The following is a 25,748-nucleotide window of genomic DNA, read 5'->3' as shown; positions in this document are numbered from 1 at the left end:
TTGAGAGCCTCTGGGGGAGGTCAAACAACCCAAAAGAAGTAAAATTTGCATTAGCTATTTCTCATTCTGGAAGCTACAGTTTTCCTCATTACTAAACAGGAGCCAAAATCTTGATAATGAGACATAAACACTTGCCTATAAGAATTAATTGCAAGAGCACTAACTTCAGATAGGTCTTATATATAGTTTCCTGGGATGATTTGTGACAGTGTTTTGAAAAAGCCTGCCTTGTTTAATTAGCAGTTTTCCCAGGGTGATGGGGAATGAGAATTATCACCGAGGTGTGCACCGCCCATGTCTGGCTCAAGAGGAAGGAGTGGAAACTAGAAGACATAGTCCTGATTGGACTCTGTACCCCTGGCATTCAGCACTGGTCTGGGCACTGGAAACGGAATGGTAAGCCAAGCAGACCTCTTCCTAGATACCCAGTCCTCAGCTAGCTTAACCACCAACGTTTCAATAACAGTATGAGAAAAGTCACTTGGCAATTGTACTGGATCTGGCAATGGGCAAAATCAGAACTGGGGAGACAGATCCTAGGGGAACGCACTTTTGACCACAGAAGGAACTCTGCTCTTTTTGCCGAATTTTCTAATAGTAAATCAACTCTTTATATTTTTATAGGCTCTTCCATTACTCCAACAATAGTTAACCTTTCTTAGAAGTTTCCCAATCTAGTGCTGATGCTAGTGTTAATGTTTTTCAAGAAGAGTTCAAGTTAACATTTACACTTGCAATAATAACTATCCTTATAAAAGCTACCATTTATTGCACCCTACGTGCTAGACACTGCAGAATGCTTCGCATTGATTGTCTGATTTAATCTTTAGAACAGCCCTATGTGCTGGGCGCTATAAATCCAATTGGACAGATCTGGAAACTGAAGCACGGAAAGGTTGTCCAGGTCGGGGATTCTGACCTCTAGTTACGCTTTGTGCAAGAGATTTTGTAAATCGTATGGAAGAGTGTACTTGTCACCTTAACACTTCTAGAGTTTTCTCCTAATCTAGTTAACAAGGGGTCACAAAACTGTCCATTTAGATCATCTGTGGTTCTTCTAATAACTGTTTCTCCATGAGCCAGATAAGATGCAAACCTGTTGGAAACAATTAAGGGACCTCGGGGAAGAGGTGAGAAGCCTTCACCGAGACGTCCACCTGAAGTGCTGCTCCGGAACCTCCGCTCCCGGAGGGTGGCCACAGGTTCCCACGTCCCTCGTCTTTCTTCCCGCCACCTGGGCTCCGGGCCCCACGCGCAGTCACAAAGCGCCGGGCCTTTCGGCGGCCTGGGCGGCCGGGCCAGCTCGCCGGACACCGCGGGTCTCCGCTCCTGAGAGCTCGGACGGCCGAGCCCCGCCTGGTGGCGCTGAATCCCCGCCACCTCCTGGGAGGAGGCGACTGCGAGCGAGAGGACGGCGGGGCGGGGCCTGCCGCCCGAAGTCCCCAACGGGGCTGTCACGGCCCCAGGTGCGCGAACGCCTGAGGTCCGGAGCCACCGCGCGCCCCTCTCCTCCGCAGACTCCCCACCCCAGCGCCAGCAGCTCGGGCGACCCCGGCTCCATTTTCCCGCGGCGCCCACACCGGGGACCGCGCCTGGGCGGCCACGCGGGCGCCGCGGGGCGGGGCGGGGCGGGGCGGGGCGGGGCGGGGCGCGGGGTGGGGGCCCCGGGGAGGAGCCGAGTGCGCGCCCGCGGGCACCCTGCGGAGCGGGCTGCGCGGAGCAGGACGAGCGGCCGGAGGCGAGGGCGCGGCGGGGACGGGGGCGCGATGGCGGGGCGCGCGGAGGGCGCCCTGCTGCTTCTCCTGGTAAGTGCGCCGGCGGGGAGCGGACCCGGGCAGGCCCCCGCCCGCCCGGCCCGCCGGGCCGCGCCCGCCCGGCGCTCCCTCTCTGTGCCCGGAGGTGGGAAAGGGCTGGGCGGGCGGCGGCGCGCTCGAGCCCCGGGGCTTCGGGAAAAGTGCCCGGGCTGAGCCGGCCGGGTTGGAATCTGTCCACGGTTCAGCTCTTGCCGCCGTGCCCAAGCCCTACTCCTTTTTTCCGTTGTGATCTGTGGGTGTGGAGGGCCCCGCAGCGGGGAACACCTTCCCTGGAGACCTGGGGCTTTGTTTGGAGCCTCCAGCGGAAACATGGAGACAGATGGAGGCGGCGGCCGAGCCTCCTTCCAGGTTCGCCCCGGTTCCCACGGCTCCCCGGGCGCGCGCACGGCCGGGAACCGGACACCGCGGCAATACCTGTGTTCTTCGACTGCAAAAGCAAACAAGGCTGAATGTACTGTTCAAAAAATGTATTTTACAGAGTTTTTTTGTTTGTTTGCTTATTAAAGCCATGTGTGTGTTTTTAAAAATCACCCACACGAAGATAGTTTTGACTTAAAGCTTACAAAGCTATTTTTAAAACAATTTCCTACTGTTAAAAATAACATGTAATAGTCTTGTGTCTCGTGTTAAAGGGTTACAGAAAATGAAAGTGTAGAGCCACAGTCAAGCGGGGTGTTCAGAGGTTAACCTTAAGGAAAAGGGTTTCAGCCGCTGGAAACCGGTGTTCATTCTCCACGCCTCCATGTCTTAGGCTCCAGCTGGATCCTAAACGATATGTGTTTTCTCTTTGTTAAAGGACTTGCACGTGATATAGAAATGTACCTGGTGTATAGGGCTCTGCTAAGTGGGGTTTCATAAAGGGATGATTTAGATGATAATCCAGCAGGATACGTGCGGAGGGAGGACCGCTGCAGCCTGCGGGTCGGGGGCTCGCGCGAGGGGCCCAGAGCGGGGGCACGCAGGTGATTGCCATGCCCTGTTTATCCATTTCGTTTGTGGTTGGGCACGGGGCAGGTAGACAGCATGCTGAGCCTCTTCTACTTAAACCACCCAGAGCTAGCCCAAGTCACTGAGGCAGCTTTCAGTTCAAATTGGTTATGTTAATAAAGCTTTTCTAAGACATAATTTTGAGGTTTTGTTTTGATCTCCAGCATAACAGAGCAAGTAATTCCCTCGTCGTGAGATTTCCTGGCAAAGGAAGGTAAATGCCAAACTAACAGGGCACCTGGCCCCTTTTAGAGGTAAATATCAAATTCCTTTCCTCAAAGGAGAGAAATCACCCTTTATCCTCAAATGATATAACAAGCAGGCCAGTTTAAATACAGTTGGAGAGAGAGAGGTAAATAAGCATAGTTTTTACTTTAGCAATTTCATATTTTTACTTCAGTTTGGCAATAATTGTTCTTTAAAAAGTGATTGTAACTGCCGGGACCAGTGTGACTCAGTTGATTGGGCGTTGCCCCGTGCACCAAATGGTGGTAGCCTGTTTCATTCCTGGTCAGGGCGCAGGCCTGGTTTCCGGCTTGATCCCTGGTGGGGGGCGTGCAAGAGGCCGCCGTTCACATTGATGTTTCTCTCTCAATGTCCCTCTCCATTCCTCTCTAAAAATCAATAATATATATATGTTTCAAAGTGATTCTAACTGAAGCAGAGCAGAATTCTGGACAGATCTTTGTATTTTCTACAGCGCGTTTTGTGATATAAATTAGAATGTATTTATTTTTGGTCAAAGAGCAGTGGGCAGTTTAACCTTTTGCCTGAGATGAGAAATAATAAAAGGGAGGGGGGAAGAGAGAGAGGAAGGAACAGGACTGGGAGGGAAGGGGAGGGAGTGTGCACGCAAGTGTGTGCCTGTCTGTGTGGTTGGGCACATGGCAGGTAGCATGCCGAGCCTCTTCTATTTAAACCACCCAGAGCTAGCAGTAAATTGAACTTCGTTGTAGTCAGTTCCAGCCTTTTCTTTCAACATTGCAAACTTGTTGCTTATAATCCATTATAATCTTATGAAACCACCATCTTGTATATGTGGTCCACTGTTGATCAAAACATTGGTATGTGGTGCACTACTCTACGCTATAGAGTATCGGTTGTTTGCCTTTGCGATCCTGTGGGTGAAGGAGAGATGCAGCTCTAGGTCGCTGCCCAGCATCACGAGAGATTATCTATCACATATTACTAGCCCAGGAAAATATCAAAATTCAAAATTTGAAGTGTGGTTTCTACTGAATGCTTATCACCTTTGCACCATCATTAAGTCGAACCATTGTAAGTCAGGGGACATCTATACAGTCTTTGGTAAAGAATGGAAGGCAACTCATCTGACAGAAGTAGTTCTTAAGGAACTAGGTATTTTATAGAAGGGAATATAAATTATAGTCTATGAGTCAGAGTTCATTTGCAGATAACAGAATTCACACTAGCTAGTTAAAGCAAGAAGAGGCTTATTTCAGAACATTTCGTTGATTCATAAGTGTAGGAAAGATTGAGGAAATAGACTACAGTTTGTGCTATCAGTAAGACTTCAGAGTCACACTGCAGGACCCAAGCACTCTGGGAGGGGCTGCGTCTCCTGTGAACAGGAAGCACACTGTCTCTCGCAGCCTGGAAACTGCCATGATTAGGATTCTATTGCTGCCAACTCCCAGAACCACGCCACAACTGCTAGGATCCATACCAACGAAATGTACCTGTACCCTGCCTCTTGGCACCCATGACTCTAGTGGGTCATGACTCTAGCTCCATAATAAGACTGCTTCCAAAACCCAAATACATTCACATCCAATGCTTGCCAGCAAAACAGCAGCCATATAGCTCCTGCTTCACTTCCTTTTCTCACATCTCATGTAAGTACTGATTGGTTGAACTTAAATTGCAGTCAGAAACTTAGCTGCAAGGGAGTCTGTGATATGTGCGCTTTTGCTTTCCCCTGCAGTTTAGGAAGACACACCAGAAGGAGATGTTGAGTGATACCCACATAATGACCACAGTTATTTAGGCCAACTCCATCTAAATGGAAAAAAGAGATAATTTGTGAATGAAAACAGAGAATCTTTCCTCTTAAGGAGTTCTTTACCTGAGATCCACAAACTCCTGTCCATAGGTAAAATTTAGAGGGTCCTTAGACATGGCTGGGAATAAGTTATATATCTATTTTCACTAACCTCTAACTGAAATTTAGCATTCCTTTAAATTATCAGTGTAGGAAAGACATTTCAATACCATTAACATACAGTACCTGTGACTTTGTCATAATAGAATTCACAAATATTTTTACACCATACTATAGTTATCTTAAAATACCATCCTCATCACTAATAGACTTTATACTAGATCTTATTATTTAATGCATTGATAATGAGGTGCATGATATTACTGCATCACAAATATGGTTGGTTTTTTAAAATTCTAATAATAACTAATTTGACATAATTAAGTTCATTCATAATTTGATGGGTTTTTATTTTATAAATTTAAAAACATTCTGAGAAGGGATCCATAGACTTCACCAGACTGCCAAAAAGAGCATGCGAGGGAGAGATTTTTCTGATGTTATCTCGATTTTGCCTTGGACTAATAAAGCCTGTCCTTTAAAATCAAACTGCATTTTAAGGATTCAGTGATAGCAAAGTGTACCATGAACAGTTTTATCTACTAGTGTTAGTTTGCTAGGACTGCTATAACAAAGTACCAAAACTTGGGTGGCTCAAAACAGCAGAAATATATTCTTTTATAGTTCTACATGCTAGAAGTCTGAAATCTAGGTGTTGGCAGGGCCATACTCTTGCTGCTACCTGTAGGTTTCCTTCTTTGCCTCCTCCTAGAGTTTGGTGGTTTTCCAACATTCTCTGGCGTTCCTTGCCTTGTAGATGCATCACTTCAATCCTCTGTCTTCACATAGCATCCTTCCTATATCTCTTCATATTGTCTTGCTTCTGTGCATGTCTGAGTGTGTATCCAAACATCCCCTTTTTATAAAGACACTGATCATGTTGGGCTCACACTAATAACCTCAATTTGGTTAAATCTGCAAAGACTCTTATTCCTAATAAGGTCACATTCTAAGATGCTGGGAGTTAGAACTTCAACTTATCTTCTTTTGAGAAACACAATTCAACTCATATTATCGATAACATCAGTTATACAGTGTTCTAATTTGCAACTGGATAAAAGAATTTAGAATAAATTCAAGTATATATTAGATGATAAATATTGAAGCCCATACAAATAATCAGTTATCATATCCAGGGGTTTTAGAAATGCATAATTTCACATTTTTTTTGTTTCTAAAAATTAATAGGTGACGGGGAAATGGCAACTCTGAACAGATTTTTTTTAAATTATAAACTTAGAGAAAGAATTTTACAAAAAGACATGTGTGTTCATTTCATCTGAATTCTCCCTGATCATTAGAAATGTCTGATGAACTAAATTAAAATCCCCAAGGCTGGGATCCAGAAATGTGTATTGATAGAAACTTCTCATTAATTATCAGACATGTCTAAGAATGACAGTTACCAGTCTAAATTTTGCAAAATAGTTTATTCATAAATGAAGCATACAGAGATTAATATGGAAAGAAATTACACATTAACTAGGGATTGGTATTTTTAAAACTGCCAAATTGTAGTAAAATCAGAAACCTCAATTGAAATCATAAATGAGTTTAAATCAATTTGAGTATTTCTTAATCAAAGCTTTTTTTTTTCTGTCAATGTGTCACAAATTTTAATGGCTGATAACATTTTCAAACATATGAAAGATTGTTTCCTCAGTTAAACTTATCTTAAAGTATCAGATGTATACTACATATGACATTCATTATTTTTGTTTATTTCAAATTATTTTTAAAAATTATTGTGATTTTTATCATGCAGAGATTGGTGATTAGGGTGAAGGAAGCTGGAGCACCAGATATATACCAAAGGCTATAGTAAGATGAGTAATGCCCCCACACAAAAATAATGTAGAAACTAACCACATGTGACCACTATTTAGTGACACCCTACTTGGTCTTAGGCAATGATCTAGATCACTGGGGACCTCAAAAAAGCCATGTTCTACCCTCATGGTGCTTACAGTCTAGTAAACAAGCCAGTGGCTAATTACCACATGGGTAGTGGTAAGAAGAGTTGTGATAAAAGAACACTTAGTACCATAGAACATACAGAAGGAGCTCTGGCACTGAGCATTCCAGCCAAGATCTGAGAATAATTATAAATTGGTGAGATGGTATATGAAGAGGAGGAAGAAGAATGTTCTAGGCAGAGAGAAGAGCATATGCATAGGCCTGAAGACGCAGGTGCGTGGTTCCTTGGAAGAACTGGAAGAGTTCGTTGTAGCTGGAACATAGAAAAGTAAGGAAAAATAAGAGAATGACATGTAGAAAGATGAATCTGCACTCTACTTGATACCAAGAGAAGCCACAAGAGGCTAATACTCAAGTGAGGGTTTTTAGGGAGGTGTTCAAATCATTAAGAAAATGAAAAGATAGATTTTGGTTGAGTTTTTCAGGAAAGAGTCAAGAAAAAAGAGAGTAGTTGACTAGGTCCAATTTTGCCTCATTATTGTTTTTCGAAATGAAGGCATTCCAGAACTTGAATCAAAGACAGGCAGGGAAGCCCAGAGAATACAGTGCAAGGAGGATACGGCCTGGCAGGAGCATGGGTTTGGGAGCAGGAGCTCTCAAATAAAACATTGGGGAGGGGGGCACAGGGGTGGGGAAGGGACAGTTTGGTATTTAGTACTCCCAAGTCCAGGGATGGTAAACTTGCAATCTGCAGACCCTTCAAGAAGAATTGGCCGCTCATGATTTTTCCTATCACAAATGCCAGTAGAAACCTCCACTGGAAAACAGTGATGGATCACTAGTGAGAGGGATTCATCTTACTTATCTCTGTCCTCTTTTGAAAATGTGAATCTCTCTTCAGTTGAGTAAGCCTCAATACACATTCATTTATTCAACAAATAGTTTTGAGCACCTGCTCCGTGCCAGATGCTTTTTAGGTCTTATATCAAAATCACACCGTTATGTAAATTACTTTCATCAGCCAAGCAGGTGCTGCCTGGCTAATTGGGCAATGAAAGGGCAGATTTGCATAGAGACGAGGAGAGAAGAGAGTTCAGATTTCCCCTATTCTAAAATACCTCCATCTCGTTATTTCAAGTTCCCAACCGTGCAGACTAAAACAATAAACTTAAAATAGTTTGTGCCCACTCCCTCCTTAGAGATCCAATTTCCTTAGACTCCAAAAGTACTCAGAAATTGGGCAAGGGCCTAACTCAGCCACCATCGTCTTGAACACTGTCAGTTATCTCTTCTTTCAAACACCTTCTGCCTTTGCTCCCACAGTATGCTGCTGGGGCTCTTTTACCCTCGAGGAATCTGCAGTGGTCCTCACCCTCTTTTCTGACCACATATGACATTACACCATTTTTGTTCATTTCAAATTATTTTTTAAATTTATTGAGATTTTTATCATATGCAAAGCTTGGCGATTAGGGTGAAGGAAGCTTTAACTCCAGGACTTATACCATCATCTAATGGTAACATGAGTAAAGCCCACAAGAAAATAAAGCACAGGAGGGGGGTATGCTGTACACACATCACCAGGAGACACATCAGGTATGCGTGTGAGGCGACAGGAGTTGCTGAGAGGGTGCTGCCCTTAGGATAGTGTGCGTGCAATCCTTGCGTATCTTTGGGCCATAGTGCCCTCCTCTGTACTGTACAGTCTCTCTCCTCCCTACTCAGAGGATATCCCCAGCATCTGAGCTTCACATTTCTACAATCTGCTCTGAGAATCGCGTCCTTCTAGCCACTCAGACTTCAAATTGTGTGCCCTGTGACTCCTTCTGTCTTCTACATACGGGGCATGGCCAAGCGCTGAATTTAGCCCCATAAAGACTTGCCTCCACCCACCCATCCTGGTGCCAGTACTCTATTGCCATCCTCATTATTTCTCTGGCTTATTACTATCTTCTGCCTTTCATCTTACCCAGCACTGCCAGAAAATCCTTCTGAAGGTCTAGTGCTCTGAAGGTCTAGTATTCCCAATCAGAAGCTGGCAATAACTCCCCCACTCCTTACAGGATCAGTGAAGATCCCTAGCCCAACCTTTTTGTCTTTATTTTTATTTGCCACCATCACATAGTCTAGGTGCCAAACTGCACACTTCTTGATCTTTGCCCTCAGTGTCCAAGTTCTGGCGCTTGCTGCCTTTGAAGCGGATCCTTTCCTTCCACCTCCCGCTTGCATAGACGGAGATCCTGCTCTCCTAAGTCAAGCCCATTGCCACCTCCTGCCCTAAACCTCTCCTCATTTCCCTGGCAGGAAGTAACGTCTGCCAATTCCAACTCCTCAGAACTGTTTTTGCAGCTATCATTCACACAATTAAGTTTTTCTACCTCTTATTATAGTAATGTATTTACACTTTATCTCCTCCTAATCGAAGCTGCTTCAGAGCAGGATATAAACTAGCTAAATGCCTTGGACACAGAAGTATTCTTTAAAAATTTAAGAATTAAAGTATCTATGTTTAGAAAAGCTGGAATCATACTCCGAATTTCATTTGTTTACAAGAAATATTTAATGCCCAGGTAGGTTGAGTGATAAATGTTTGTTTGATTTTAATACATTCATTAGTTACTACTGTGCTTTCACTATGTGCCAAACAGTCTTCTAGGTGCTCATGAACTTGTCTCATGGTCAGTTAGCTTACAGCAAGGGAACAGAAGTACAGGGAAGAGAACTTGACATTTTTTAAGCATCCACTGTATGCTCATCTCTGGATCTAGTGAATGTTACTAATGGGCCAAGCTGGATAGAACCCAGATCCCCCGACACCATATGCCTCTTGTCAATCCAAAGGCATCACTGCTGTGACCTCCTTTTACAGCAGTGTTCTATGGTTTGTCATCAGTAAGGCCTGAACTTCTGGGACTAGATAATTGGTTTAGTTCATTACAAATTAGAAGGCTAGCAAGGAAAAGAGAGAAGAAATGTAAATTAAGGTGTGTCTAGTTTCACAGATAAGTTCCTGCAGAAGTATTCATACAACTTTCAAAAAGCCATTGGTCTTCACTGTTTTCGATTTTGTCATCCACTTATTTTAGGCCAAAATGCCTGTTTCCACCGTGGACCTGGGAGTCAACTGTTGGCCAATTTCTGGCAGTTCTGAAGTTTGCCTTCTTGGTAGACCAGTGCCATCTAATGGTGAAAAGGCACAGTCTGAAGCTCTCTCTTTCTTGAACTGGGGGAGGCTCTGCTTTTCTTCATTCTATTTTTTTAGTGTAATTTTTAGGAATATATTGCAGCAAAAACCTGGAAACAGCCTATCATTTTTGTCTATCAAATTATATGAGATGAATTATACAGATACACTTATATTTTCCCTTATTCTAGAATATATAGTTATTAAAAAAATACATACTAATAAAATGGTAACATATTTCAAAAAATGCTCAGGATTAAGTAAAAGAAGCTAGGAGAAGCGGTATGAATCAGGTGAAAACACTATCTAAAGCAGTCCTGTTGTGGTTGATTTTTACTGGGAAAGTGGAAAATCTTGTGATGGAAATAACTCAGTTGCTCATTTCCTGATTTAGAATCTGTTATTTCACACATGTCTCTAATGAGGGTTCGTTATTCAGTTTATGGATTAGCCAGGCTCTTTTCTTCCCTTGCCTTTGCTACTCTGTGGTTTTACACATTGGTTTTCAGAAGTGTGATCCCAGACCAGCAGCATCAGCATTACCAGGAAACTTGTTAGAAATGCACATTCTTCTACCCCACCCCAGGCCTGCTGAATCAGAAGCTCTCAGGTGGCACCCAGCAATCTGCGTTTTAACAAGGTGCTTCTGATGCCACTCAATTTGGAGAACTGCTGTTAACATCCCTATTACAAATTAATCTGATTTCACTCGTATGTGGAATTTAATGAACAAACTGAACTACCAAGCTAAATAAAGACATACTCAGAGAGAACAGGCTGACAGTCGGGGGGGAGGAGGCGGTTGGAGGGATTGAGCAAAAAAGAAAAAAAGGAAAGAACTCATGGACGCAGACAACAGTGTAGTGACTGTGGCAGGGAGGGGGTGGAGGTGGAAGAGAAGGGCATAGAGGGGGTAAATGGGGATGGAAAAAAATAAAATAAATTTTTTAAAAAAGAAGTTAATTGAGGGTAGAAAAGATTTAATATTTAAAAGCTTACTTTTAACACTTGTTAAAAGTATGATTAACTACCTGTCTCATTTTTTTTTTTTAAATGGTTTAGGGGCCAAAGAAATCGACACTAAGTAAAAAAATGTTGATTTTTCGGGGCCTTCAGTTTATTTGTCTTTGTTCCTTACACCAAGGACAAAGCAGGAGCTTTCCGCGCTCATACAAAACTCAGCTTGAAGTTAGAATGTACCTAATCTAACACCTCACCCGTGTCATAGCATAACTAAATTCATATTTTAAAATGCATTGAGCCAATAAATGCTTCCAAAGAAAATATCGTCCTCTTTGAATCTAAAAGAGGTATGAGTCACCCAATATCCTATCTGTTACAGTAAGATTAGCCCAGACATTGGAAGAGCAGGTGAAAAATTATGATAAATCATATAATTTACTGCAGTTAGACTTAAAGTACGTAGTTTCGCTATCTAAAATTCAAATTCAGAGTTCAAAATACTGCTTTTCTTGGCTGAGTCTTTTCTGAAGCAGCAGCTGTGAAAACAAAAATGTAATTGTTTAAATTAGCTGTTGAGTGTGGCTGCAACATAAATTATACTTCTGTGTGGGTCGTTTATAAGTTGGATTTTTGAGTTGAGATTTTAATGAATAAGTTATGATACTTAGCCATAAAATAAGAAATTTTATACTCCCTCCCGAGAAGCCGGCAGCCAGGAGGAGCTGCCATCCAGTACCTCCTCAGCCCTCCTGGGCTCTGCTTGTTAAACTCATCAAGGTGAGCTCAGAACAGGAAATATTTTTAAAGGTGCTGACCTTGGGAACAAAGAGCACATTGATTGGTCGGACTGTTGCAGTGATGGTTCATCTTCCCTCCTGCCTCTGCCCAAGCCAAATTCTTTCCTTGCCAGTTACCAGGAAAGCCAGTTTTTACAGGATGCACAGGATTCAAGGGTAGACTTTTTTTTTTTACTTTTTAAAATGAGTAAATTGGGATTGTGTTTGAAGGATTTATCTGGTTCGTCTTCCAGCCTTTGGATTCAGAGACTAGAAGCTTACTTTTCCTCTTCAGTCTTAAAGGCATGTTGCATGTGACATTTTTTTTATCACCAAGTTTCTTATGGGGAAAAAGTTAACAGATTTTATACTTGGGAGAAACCATAGTGGTTTCTCGTCCGGCCATCCTTCCAGTGCTTGAAAAGCCCTTTTACAGCAACCCTCCAGGAGGTCACCTGCACTTCCAGACCTGGAAATCTTCCAAGGGAAGTGGGAAGGAGTGGGAATGGAAGACAGAGACAGAGAATGTCACTGGTTCCATTTGTATTGCCTGTAGTATGCTACCAATTTGGAAATTTTCATAAATCCTCATGGTCCTGTGGAACTTGTAGCACGTTCATGACCCTAGTTACCACAGTAATTTCCAGTCAGAGAAACTTGGTCTAAACCAGGATTTCTCAACCTTGGCACATTGCCCTTTGGAACTAGATAATGCTTTTGGGGTGTGTGTGGGGGACTTGTGCATTGTAGACCTGCAGCATCTCTGATCTCTACCCACTAGAGGCCAGTGGCACTCACCTCCCCACCCCCACCCCCACCCCCACCTTGATTAAACAACCGGAAATGTCTCTAGATGTTACCAAATTTCCCAAGTGAGGGAGTGGGAGGTGTGCAAAATCTCCAGTTGAGAAACACTGCTTGAAGTTAAGAATGTGTTTTACAAGATACAGAGTCCCAAGGAAACATTAAATGATGTACTTTAGAAAAGAGTAGTTAAGATCTTAACTTTTTTAAATTAAATAAACAGTTCCACAATTGACAGTATGTTGGTACAGTTCTCTTGCGGTTTTGTGCAATGAATGTAGAGCAAATATTTCAGTCCATCCTCCCTTATTAAATGTCTGTGAAAACAAGCTACTGCAATCGGTGCTATAAAACAAACAGAACTATTTCGTAGATTCCAAGACAACCTCACCTTTAAGATACACACAAATTTTTGTAATTTTTTAGTGTACCATACAGAAAAGTTCACATATCACAAGTGTACTGAATTACTGGATTTTCACAAACTGCACATACCCTAAAACCAGCAACTAGATTAAGAAATAAGCCCAGCCAGTGTGGTTCAGTGGTTGAGCATTGACCTATGATCCAGGAGATTGTGGTTCAATTCCTGGTCAGGGCACATGGCTGGGTTTCAGGCTGGATCCCCAGTGGGGGGCCTACAGAAGGCAGCCAATCAATGACTCATCATTGATGTTTCTCCCTCAATAAGATTGCCAGCACCCCAAAAGACCTGACATCATCCCACTGGCTCACTGTCCTCTAGCAGCACCCACCTTGATGGTGCTGCTATCGTTCCCACTCCATGGCCTGGCTGTGCCCTTTGCAGGGCTCTGTCTGACTTGCCCCCTCATTCCATTCATGTCTTTATGCAGATATAACCTCTTCTGAGAGCCTCCTCACAGTCCTGAATTACTGTCTACCACCCTGTCCCTGCTTTAATTTTCTTTATAGTTCTTATCACAATCTATATTTGTCTATCTCTCCAACAAATAAGAACATTCTACTACTTAGCACATTACAGGAGCTCAGGAAATTGAAGGCATGAATGAATAAACCGCAATTCCAGAAATTTTAAGATGAGGAAAATGCAAGTCTTGGAATTGAGGTAATACCATCATAATTCTATTTACTGAGTGCCTGCTTATATGCCAGTCATTTGTAATAAAAACACATGTATTATTTTTTAATTTATATAATAACCATACCAAGTGGGCATATCAGTTAGATTGCTTTCAGTCGTAAGTAATAAAACCCAACTAAAAGTGGATTAAATAAAAAGGAATATATTTAATATTTAATAGCATAAGAAATGGATGAGATATGGGGTGGCTCCCTATTTGACCAATTCAGTAACTCCAAGATGTTATAGTTTCAGTTTGGCTTCTCTGCCATTTTGTTAACTTTCTGCTCATGGTCACAGATAACTAGCCATTCCACAAGTCCCATCCTTGCTGAACAATCTCCAGAAGCAGGTGAAGAGAGAGGCTATGCATATACTTCTCTTCTTATCAGTGAGGATAATTTTTCCAGACTCTCCTGCTACTATCTCATTGGCCAAAATTCTCTTATACATTGTTATGGACTGAATGTTTGTGTTCCCTCAAAATTCATATGTAGAAGCCTCAACTCCCAATATGGAGATGGGGCATTTGGGAGGCAATTAGGTTTAGATGAGGTCCTGAAGTTTGGAATAATATGTATGATAAGGATACTATAAGGGAGACTAAAATAAGGCAACTAATTTATGGTCTAAATGAGCATATCTTTGAGAATAAAGAGGTTACTAACAGAGGGGATACCTGCACGACAGATGTCATCCCGGCTCTCTCGGGAAAGCATAAACAAAGGGTCACCCTAGAAACCAACACCAACCCTGTGGAGGGAGCAGCTATTAGAGAGCACGGACCTTTGATGGATCCAATCAGCCACTGGGGGCCCTCTCAAACAGTGTTGTCAGTATAGAGTCAGAATCAAAGAGAATAATAGTTATAGGCATATAGAGTTGGGAGAAAAGTGAGGCAGGATTATTAGGAGGTCAAGAGAATGAGGGATCCCTGAGTCACTGACAGCATCTTTGGAATTGGCTGGCAATAATCTATTAGTATTGTCCAGTAGAATTGCCCATAGTGATGGATGTCTGCAGTGTCTCAAGCCACTTGCCTCATGTGGCTGTCGAGCAAATGAATTATTAATTACAAATAATTTAAGTTCAAGTGTAAATAGCCACACATGGCTACCAAATTAGAAAGTGCTGGTTTAGATTAAGACAAGAGAAAAGTGAAGGAAATGTCAAAAGGCAGGATAGGAGTTTACTGTGCAGATTTTAGGGTAGACATAACTGTGTTTAGTTCTGTGTAATGATGGAGTTCAAAATGTGACGGTGCTTAACAAGAATCAGAGAAAAAAGTTAGTGAGACCGAGGAAGGTGAGGAAGGAAGTCTGAATATGGGCAGTCATGTGCATGACCTGTGAGAGTTGGGGTGGTGGGGGGCATTTCACACTAAAGGCTTTGAGAAAAGGAAAGTGGGTTCCCTGAGAACATGAGATGAACACCACAGGGTAAAGAGAAAACCATCAGGGATTGGCTAAGATTTCAACAGGAGAGCTTTTGGTTTTGGGTTTCAGATATTAGTTGTGTTCTGAGTTTCCTCGAGAAGGCATTGTGGAGCAGAAAGAGTGTAGATTCCTCTCTCTAGTCCCGGACATGGCAGGGAGGCAAAGGGGAAAAGTAAATATTGTTTCCTTTTGACAAAGGAGAATAGTGGTGGTTAAACCATTGTTTGTTTGTTTGTTTTTAATGTCTGTAATAACCTAAGATATTCATTAACAAAATATTTAAAATAAGTAAGTGATAAATTGTATTAAACAATAAGTAAATAATTTTATTTTTCAGATATGCTTTAACTTTGGAAATACACTCCACTTAGAGGTAAGGAACCAAGGGGATTACTTCTGTCTTTTGGATTCAGAGGCTTAATTTCATGGGAGACAATTTGTCTGTACCTCATCCGGATTAAAAATGTACGCTCCAGCCCGGCCAGCGTGGCTCAGTGGTTGAGCATCGAGCCATGAACCAGGAGGGAGGTCACTGTTCAATTCCCGGTTGGGGGGCATGCAAGAGGCAGCTCATCATTGATGTTTCTATCTCTCCCTCTCTCTCCCTGTCTCTGAAATCAATAAAAACATATTAAAAATGCACACTCCCTTAAACCCAGGTATTTCCACTCAGATAGCTGCACAGGAACATATATCGAGGGATGTTCATGCAGCATTTTGGAACAATCTGTCCATCAGTAGGAGCGTGGTGCAACAATTTACGGTACATGGAAGAATGTCTATGGTTAAGTACTAAAGAAAAATCAAGGTGCAGAATGGAAAGTATAGTATATTCCATTTATATAGGAAATACATGTGCAAGTGTGGTCATAAGAAAAGGTCATAAAATATATTCATTCATCCGGTTGCTAACAGTGAATACACTGAAGTATGAGTGAAAATGTAGAAGGAAATTTACATTTTTACATTGTAAGCTTTAATGTTATTTAATGTTTTGTTAAATATCTTAATTTTTTAAGATATAAAAGAATTTTTCAACTAAAAGCAAAGAAAAAAATCAGTGACCTAGTGATAAGCAGTGTAAATATTTCTAAATAAAATACATGTTATGTAGGGCTACAGAATGAGCAAAATGAGAAACCTAGTAGAATAATCATTTCTGATCTTAAGATACCAGGTCAGCTGTATTGAAATTATCCTTGGATAAAATCTATATTATCTGTTAAAGCACAATTGAAAATTTATAGAATCATTTTACACCTAAAGGTTCTACAAACAAAAGATAGGCAGTTTAATCCTTAATCCAATCATTAAAACAATAAATTCATTAACTGACACTTTCACTAGTTTTAGTCAAATTGATATCAATAGGTTATGAAGATTTAATTTTAAAACATTTAGTAATTCTTTTTAAAAATATAAACCACCACAGAAAAATTGAACTTCATTTTCAGTTAGTAAGAAAAAAAAAAGTCTCATGTTAACTTTAATTTGCTTATTTGTAAGGTCACTGAATTATTCTTTAACCTTTTAAACTCTTCACTCTGGTAAATCTTTTCTTACTGATAAAAACTAAACCCTACTGCTGTACTGGCTTAGAGAGAATCTATTGAACTCCTATAGAATTTGCTGGAGTGTATACATTTCCTCTTTGAAAATGAAGCCTTTTAATAAATGTGAAATTTGCACAGCTATCTTGAAAGTTTTAGTAAATTACATGATACCATACTCATGTCTTAGGGCACTTAATAATTTTTTGGCAATATTTTATTGTTGTAGGCCTTAAACACAAGAAATGAAAATAAGCTACTTCCTAAACACACTCACTTAGTGCGGCAAAAGCGTGCCTGGATCACTGCCCCTGTGGCTCTTCGGGAAGGAGAGGATCTGTCCAAAAAGAATCCGATTGCCAAGGTACCTTCTAAGGAGGAACAAAAAATATATGCTTATTACTAAAATGTGGTGGGAAGAGACTTTTGTGTTTACTTTTAAATTTAAGGAAAATGATATAGTGTACTTAATGTTTTTTTAATATTGCAGATGTATTTGAAAATTAGCAAAGCTTAATTTTTAGCAGAAACTCCTAACTTTAAGATTCTCTTTCCCATTCTAGAAGATGCAAGATCATTGGTGAAGATATATATATATAATTTGGGGCTTTGATTCAACTAAGAGTTAAGGGATTTAGCACCAGTTGAATCTTTGTATACAGTGTTAGAATAATCAAACAAAGATATTATCACATGCAAGGGAGAGAAAGAAAGTCTTTTTCCAGCTACCTTCCTAGGTTCTCTGACTAGGGCCCTGGTGGACTAACAAAAGAAAGATTAACAAGAGAAAAACAATCAAGTTTATTAACGTGTATATTATACATGTAACACATGGGAGTATCCAGAGATGAGTAACTCAGAGGTTTGGTTAGAATTTGGGCTTATATAGCTTCTTAGGAAGGGAACAATAAATTTTTTAAGAAGTGATAAGGCAAAGGAAGGGGACCTTAAATTTGTAGGGGCAGCAAATTGTGGGAAGGCAAATATATAGTAAACTAATGGTAAAAAAAGATTAGTTAGTAAAGTTTGTTATATGGATTTTTGGCACCATCTCCAAACTGATAAGAGTCTAAAGTTGGTGACAATTAAAATTTGTCCTTGGTAGAGAGGGGAGAGATCACCTTTACAAATTTATGTCTTGCTTTTAGACAAATAGGAGGAAGGCAGGGAGCTTTTTTATATCTGCTTCTTCTCAATTGCCTCAGCTCAAAATAAACCTATCCCAAAGTGGCATATTTCGGGGTGGCATTTCCTGCCACCTACACATGAAGAGTAATTTCCAAAGTGAAAAAAACTGATACCTAATAGATAGTGTGGCCATATATCCTGCTTGAGGTAGTCCTCATTTATGCCCATTGTCCTGGCTCAATAATTAATAACTCCCTTTTTACTCTCAGATTGTTCTATTTTTTGATAAATTATATGGTGATATCTCATGTGCAAACCTCAACCCTTGATTCTCCCCTAAAGGTGTTCTCCGTAAATTCTGCTCATTTCAGTAAATAGCACTATAATTCCATCCAGTTTTTCAAAAATATAGCAAATATTACCAGTTTTACCCCCAAAATATATTCCAGATCTGCCCACTTCTCTCCACTGCCACCCCACCCCACCAGTCCAAGTCAGTGTCATCTCTGACCTGTGTTACCAAAAGAGCCCTGACTTTATATCCCTGCTCTCATTCTTGCCACCCCTGACCCCAACCCCTGACCCCCACCACAGTTCATTCTCCCAAAAGCAGCTAAAGTGGTCAGTGATCCTTTGGAAAGATAAATCAAAGCATGTTCCCCCCTTAGTGAGGCCCTTTCAATGGCTTCCTGCTGCAGTGGAAGGAATAAACTCTTTCCCCCGGCCTACAGAGCACTTGGGATTTATTGGCCTTGGCCTCCTCCTCTGTGACCTCAGCTCCTATCCGCCCCCATGCGCCTGTCTGCTACATACCTAAACTGATACATGTTCATTCCACATCCAGCCCCTCCCCTTTGCCCTTCCTGCTCCCTCTGCTTGGAATCCCCTCCCCACAGACATCTGCAGTATCTCTCTGCATCAAGCCCAAGTGTCACCTCCTAAGAGTTCCCTTCCCTGCCTCACCACATCTCTCTGTCCCATCACCATTTCAGCTTGGTTTACAGCGCAGTCATATCCAGGTTTTACTTCATCTTTCCAATCTTACACACGTCATACACGAAGAGCTCCTTAAACGAAAGAGCAGCTACGTAACAGAGGACAGCAATTTCCATTTTCCAGCAGCAGGTTGTTTTTATGAGAGCCTTCTAAAATCCAGATTTTTAATCATGGCTTTACATCATAATATGTGTATAAGCAATTAAGTTTTTTGGTTTGGTTTGGTTTTCTGAGATATCTGAGTCATTCACACACTCTTTCACGAGGTTTACCTAAAATGCATTGATTCTTTGGGGTTCAATATACAATAACTGTTCTTCCTTCTAATTTTAATTACACAAGTTGTTAAGAGTAAAATTTACGTAAGAAGCAAAAAGTCTTGTTAAATTTCCCCAACTTTACAAATTATCCATCTAGAGGTAACATTGACAACAATTTAGTATGTTCTAGGTCTTAGGAAATTCATAAGAATGTGTATACTTACATACTCTAATGTGCATACATCACACAGTTTTGTTTTATTTTTAACATCAGTGAAATTATATAATATCAGTACATAAAAATATAGAATATTCTTTATAAATAATGTTGTATATATATACACACATACACATATGTATTAATGTACATACCTGGCCAAAAAAGAAAAAAAAAAGGAAAAAGGAGCACAAAGAAAGAGAAAGAGAAACAGGTGGACGGACGCAGAAGCTCAGTGGAAAGGACTCATGGGACTGCTCCGGTTCACCTTTCCACCCCAGAAGCAGAGCGGGTGTAGCAGGAGGTTGGAAACCCCGCCTGCTGTGCCCTTGTCATTTTCAGCAGCAACCCCCCAGCCCCAGTGCATGTTGGGAAACCTATGGGGAAGAAAGTGTAATCCCAAGGTTTCAAGACAAAGAACGGACCAGGCAGGTGGGTGATGATGGGTTCATTGATGTCTGAAGGAGGAAATTGCCTTCTTCATACTTTCCAGAGGACAGGTAGATTTAAGAAGGTAATTTTGACCCTGCAATTTTTACCTTCTGTGCTAAATGTAAAATATACCCTCCCTAAGAATATCTTAACTTCATAGCAACCCTAAGAGGTAGGCAATAGTATCTCTACTTTACAGATAAGAACACTGAGGCACAGAGAGGTTAAGGAACTTAGTATCATGTAACTAGAGAGTGGCTGAGTCAAGATTAGAACCCAGGTTCTCTGACTCCAGCACCTGCTCTTGAGCAATTGTGTTTTCCTATCTTCCTCCTAAAAAAATGACAACTTCAGAGGGAAATTTTCTTTCAAAAATATTTGCATGTAAGCTATAAAGAGTTTAACTTGAGGCATTTCTCTGTTATTTATATGTTAGATACATTCTGATATTGCAGAAGAAAAAGGAATAAAAATTACATACAGATACACTGGAAAAGGGATCACAGAGCCACCTTTTGGTGTGTTTGTCTTTAATAAAGACACCGGGGAATTGAACATTACCAGCATTCTTGATCGAGAAGAAACACCATTTTTTCTGGTAAGAAGAACAATTTTATATTTATTAGTTTGAAGTTTTTCCTTTGGTAACAGTCATGGTTTGTTTTATTTTTTGATACTGTGGTAGTTTAATTACCTTAGCTTAAATCTAATCTCTTCTATTATTTATGCCATGATTTCAGCTCACTGGTTATGCTTTGGATGAAAGAGGAAACAATCTGGAGAAACCATTAGAACTCCGCATTAAAGTTCTTGATATCAATGACAACGAGCCAGTGTTCACGCAGGATGTCTTTGTCGGGTCCGTTGAAGAGCTCAGTGTAGCCCGTAAGTCTATTATTGTTATGAATGAATACTCGGAGTCATTTTAACCTCACTGTGTGACTGAACACAAACTCCCGTGTCTTAGTGGAGGCTGAGTATTAACCACAGGACAAATAGTAACAAACCTATTGCTGTAGGTTGGGAACTGGGTTTTTTTGGTGATAAGTTCAAAAGACTTTAAATGACATATGGTTAGATCTGTGTATCAGCTTTTCTGCCTTATAGCAGAAAAGCAGCCATAGAAAGTTTGTAAATAAATGGGCATGGCTGTGTTCCAATAAAACTGTATTTTATAAGAACTGGTGGCTGGCTGGCTTTGCCCAGTGGCAGTAGTTTGCTGCCCTTTGACTCTCATCATTTCTATTGTCAGGTTTATTGGCAACGTCCAATACAATGTTCTACATGAACACTTGCAGGAGAGATTTCTCTTTGATCAGAGTGTGAATAGCTGTGCTTCTCCTGAATTGTTTGTATTTTAATAAGCATCTATTTCTATCTGTTCATTCTTCTTTCTTTATTAGAACTATTATAAATATATTCGTGGCCTTCCTATAGCAAGTGTTCGGGACCTCATCCTAACCTTTTACTATCCTTGGCCCTGCCCTCATCTTGTTTTTCTTACTCCTGTAACCCATTCGAACTTGTCTCTCATCCAGTTCAGTTTTTTGATCTTGGTAAACTGTGATCTTGATAAGCACCTGAAATCCTTTTTGGAACAAACTGAAATGACACGTAAAATAACACATGTGTGTGTGCTTAAAGTTGTGTTTCATTTTGGACATCTTTGTTCCTAATGCCAGATACACTGGTCATGAAAATCACTGCAACGGATGCAGATGAGCCCAATACTATGAATTCCAAAATTTCCTACCGAATCGTATCTCAGGAGCCTGCTTATCCTCCGGTGTTCTACCTGAATAAAGATACAGGAGAGATTTATACAACCAGCATCGCCCTGGACAGAGAGGTAAATTAATATTTTATATTGCTCACCTTTTAATCTCTCCTTTACTCTTTCAGGTTCTCCTCTCTATTTCTTTTTTCAATTTGCCTACTTTGTTATATATTTCTAATTCATAGGATAACTTAGAATTATCCCCTTCTAGGGATGTTCTGTCCAGTATGATAGCCATTAGCTATACGTGGCCATTGAGCACTTGAAATGTTGACTAGTCCAAATTTTAGATGTGCTATAAATGTAAAATCAACTAAATTGGGAAGACTTAGTATGAAAAAAAAAAGAATGTAAAATGCCATCTTATAATTTTTTGTTGATTACATGTTGAAATAATATTTGGGATACCATGGGATAAATAAAATATATTCTAAAAATTAACATCACCAGTGGGTTTTTTTCCTTTTTAAATGTGGCTGCTAGAAAGTTTAAAATTTTAAAGGTCATCACTGTTCCAGGGCCTCTCCAGTCAGGACTTTGTTTGCTAGAGAGCTCTAAAGCAATGTTCCTTAATTTGTGGCTCTGTAATGAAACACCAGGAGTCTCCTCTACTACTAATAGATATACAGAGGAAAGCAAAAAGGTAGAAATAGCAGCCCTATTTGGGTAATAGAACTATTTTTAAAGGAAAGAATTATTGTAAATCCCAAATTGGAGGAAAGTTTGAGTAGGTTTCTTAGAAAGGTGATTCAAACATTTCATGGTTTTTTTTCTAACTCAGCGGGAAAATGTTAGAAGAAAAAGGGACATAGAAGATTTACAAATGCTACATACATGAAGATTTTAACAATGTACATGAGAAAAACGTTGATGATCCTAAGAACACTACTGTTATCAAATATAAATTATCATCCAAGTGCAGTCAGAATATTTTATGTTACTTATCATTTCAGTCTGCCCAGAGAGGGAGAGGGTTGCACCCTGCATTCTTATCGAGATCTCTATAGAATTAAAGAATTTTATTACTCTTAAAATTCTACTCTGTACCTTTTCACATAAAATTAGAATGGAAAAGTATTATTTTGAAGTAGTGTGATGTTTTTAGTAAGTTGCTGTCTCTGAAGTATAGGAAGTTTAGCCAATAATAATGGCGGTCACTTATTGGACATTAACCATGTGCCGGGTGCTATTCCATGCATTTTACATAGATTAACCCATTAAATCCACCTAGAAACCTTGTGTATAAAGTGTATTAGCCCCATTTTACTCAGAAGGACACCGAGGGTCAAAGGGATTGTGCATCCAACACAGCTCGTTAGTGACAACCCAGAACTAGAACCCAGGCAGCTGGCCCCAGAGCCTCTGCTCTCCTGCCTGTCACTGAGTAGCTGTGCCCCACACAGCGGCCCCAAGCGTTGGCACTGGCCGCCTTGCTCCTTAAGCTCACTCCTCCCACACTGAATGGAGACACCATAGGGAGACCATGTGGAAGAGAAGGGTTCACTTTGTTGTAACGAGATGTCATTCTCTGGGACACCTCTCAGAATCATCTCTCTCAGGATGTCCAGACAAAGGTCACTGAGTTTTGCCTTCACTCGCTAAGTTTTCTTGGGGACTGGTTTTTCTGGCTTAACTGTTAGCTAAAACTGAAGTGTGAGGCAGAAAGAACCAGTTTCTATAGTCCTGCGATCACTTCCAAGATAGAGCAAATTATTTTGAAAAGCACTCTTGTCCACAGACAATTTAAGGAGCAACTCATCTCCTGATAATATCACCAGTGACATATTTAAGAATTTCACTAATGTCACCAATGACATATTTAAGAAACTGACTATTAACAACTCCTCCAGGCTTTTCTCCCTTTCTAGAAAAGCTCTGACAGCAAATAAATAGCTTCACACGAATAACAGTAGATCATGAAACTTATTTATGAGTAAATTATACTGTGGTTCATTTCCTTGATGATAAAATGAACTAAAACCAGAAAGACAGCTCTGGAAGCGATCTGTTTTCACTCCAGGTGGGTATCTTTCATTGCCCTGCAGGAACACAGCAGCTACACTTTGACAGTAGAAGCAAAAGACGGCATTGGACAAATAACAGATAAACCGGTCAAGCAAGCTCAAGTTCGGATTCGTATTTTGGATGTCAATGACAATATACCTGTAGTGGAAAAGCAAATGGTAACTATTATTTTTATAACAAATGTATCTACTTACTCATATTTTAGTTCTATCTAAAAATATATCACTTATGTTAGTGTTCCATTAAAATAAAAATCCTGTGTTCATGTTTTGCAGTATGAAGGGATGGTTGAAGAAAATCAAGCCAATGTAGAAATTATACGCATAAAAGTGTTCGATGCAGATGAAATAGGCTCTGATAACTGGCTGGCAAATTTCACATTTGCATCAGGAAATGAAAGGGGTTATTTCCGCATAGAAACTGATAATCAAACTAATGAAGGAATTGTGACCCTTATTAAGGTAAGTGCTTACTGTTCAAACTGGAATGGGAGAAGCTGTGCAGAAGGAAACGGATATATTTTGATCTCCAAATACTTATAAGTGTTTTATATACTCAATTAACTGGCACCACAAATTTTTGAGATAGGAGCCATCCATATTAGCCCAAGTTCTGTGGTTAGTATGTGCTCACAGTGCAGTTTAAATTCAGATTAGGGAACTCTAATCCTAACCTGACAGCATGATGCCAGCATCATTACTGCTTAGCACACTTCCAGTCTTGTTTGCAGCCTGTGCCTGACTATAATATCCTTATGTCATGACCTCTTGCCTCTACTCAGTGTCCCCCAACCTACTATTTCTTATTTGATCAACTTAGCAAGAAAGCCAACTCTTATTAATAATGTCTAAAAACTAAAGCTGTAACAACTTGATAAAGCTCTTATCCAGCGGTCCTCATACTTGAGTGCCTAAGAATTACTTCGTAAAGCTACATGCTCAAAGTGCAAATTCCTGGGCCTCATCATGAATAATCTGTGATCAAGTGGGGCTCAGGAACTTGCCCTGATAACAGAAATTCACTTGTGATTCTAATATAGGTAGTATGAGGGCCACATTTTGAAACAGTGTTCTAACCCCTTGTGCTTCATTGAATCAGTGAAGGAAAAATTAAATTAGTCTCATTAAGCATGTGGGCCTTATCCATTTGAAACTAATTACCGCCACAGAATTTTTTAAACAAAAATTAGAGGATGAATTTTTATTTTAACAGAGTAAGGAAGAATATCAATGTATTTTTAAATGGTTTATGATAGAATTGCCTTATCAGATTTTGAAATAAAAATACAAAGCTACAGCTTTCAAAATACTATTTCATGAAGTCACATACAGACAAAAATTAATTCTAGAAGTTTCCAAATTTTCGCAAAAACTTAATACATGACGGGGTAGAAAATAATTCTAAAAGTGAGAAGAGTAACAAGAATAATTATAAATGTATAACAGAATAGAGAAAAATTAAGTTGACATTTCATGGTAATAATTATGGGCACCATTGACCACTCTCTGTTATATGCATTTAGACTTCCATTTTCTAAAGCAGGGGAAAATAGAATAATATCACCTCTTGTTTAAAGGGAAGACACCTGTTACGATTTTTGAAGAAATGGATAATGGTATCGGAGATGAAATAGATTTACTTGCTTATATAGAAGTAAGCATGCTTTTAGTCAGCAGTTACAGGTGCAACCATGCTAGATGCTGGAGGTAAAAAGCCTGTAACACACAAGGAGAAACAGTCCCTTAGTGAGGAGAGAGAAATGTTGACATATTCTCAGTGTATCATGGCAACACAAAAAGGAATATAGTTATTTCTACCCAAGGGGACATGGACAAAAAATAGTAAAATTAGTAATAAAACAACAGCTACAGATTGAGAAAATTTTAAATTTACTGTCTCAGTTGTATAAAGAATTTCTTCCAAGTTATAAGAGCAATAATCAGATCCCATTGAAAAGTTAGACAAGGAAGATATACAAATAGTTAATATGGACATAAAAAGATACTCGACATCACAGTCATTAGAAAAAAAGCAAATAAAAACTATATGAGATGCCACAGCACACTTATTAGAGTGGCTATAATAAAAAAAGATTGACAGCACCAAGCATCAAGGATATGAAGAAACTGGAGTTCTTATATGTTGCTTGTGGAAACATAAAATGGTATAGCTAGTGTGTCAGTTGTTTTAAATGTTAAGCATAGAGTAGTTACCCAGTGACCCAATGATTTAGTCCTAGGTATCCACCCAAGAAAAAG

At 40.2% G+C, this 25,748-nt stretch overlaps 1 protein-coding gene across 1 annotated transcript in view; it reads left to right on the top strand.

Annotated features, from left to right (window-relative positions):
- Positions 1–1,680: 1,680 nt before the first annotated feature.
- Positions 1,681–25,748, top strand: part of DSG2 (desmoglein 2) — a 39,867-nt gene continuing 15,799 nt past the window's right edge. Inside the window, exons 1-8 of the mRNA XM_081149547.1 lie at positions 1,681–1,805; positions 15,443–15,478; positions 16,885–17,019; positions 20,125–20,286; positions 20,429–20,573; positions 21,371–21,537; positions 23,511–23,648; positions 23,766–23,951. Of these exons, the coding sequence (XP_081005673.1) occupies positions 1,767–1,805; positions 15,443–15,478; positions 16,885–17,019; positions 20,125–20,286; positions 20,429–20,573; positions 21,371–21,537; positions 23,511–23,648; positions 23,766–23,951 (1,008 nt within the window). The 5' untranslated portion in view covers positions 1,681–1,766. The remainder of the gene's footprint in view (positions 1,806–15,442; positions 15,479–16,884; positions 17,020–20,124; positions 20,287–20,428; positions 20,574–21,370; positions 21,538–23,510; positions 23,649–23,765; positions 23,952–25,748) is intronic.

The sequence above is a fragment of the Miniopterus schreibersii genome (assembly GCF_964146895.1).
Source record: "Miniopterus schreibersii genome assembly, chromosome: 10".
NCBI classification, from domain to species: Eukaryota; Metazoa; Chordata; class Mammalia; order Chiroptera; family Miniopteridae; genus Miniopterus; species Miniopterus schreibersii.
This window is presented reverse-complemented; position numbering and strand designations above follow the sequence as displayed.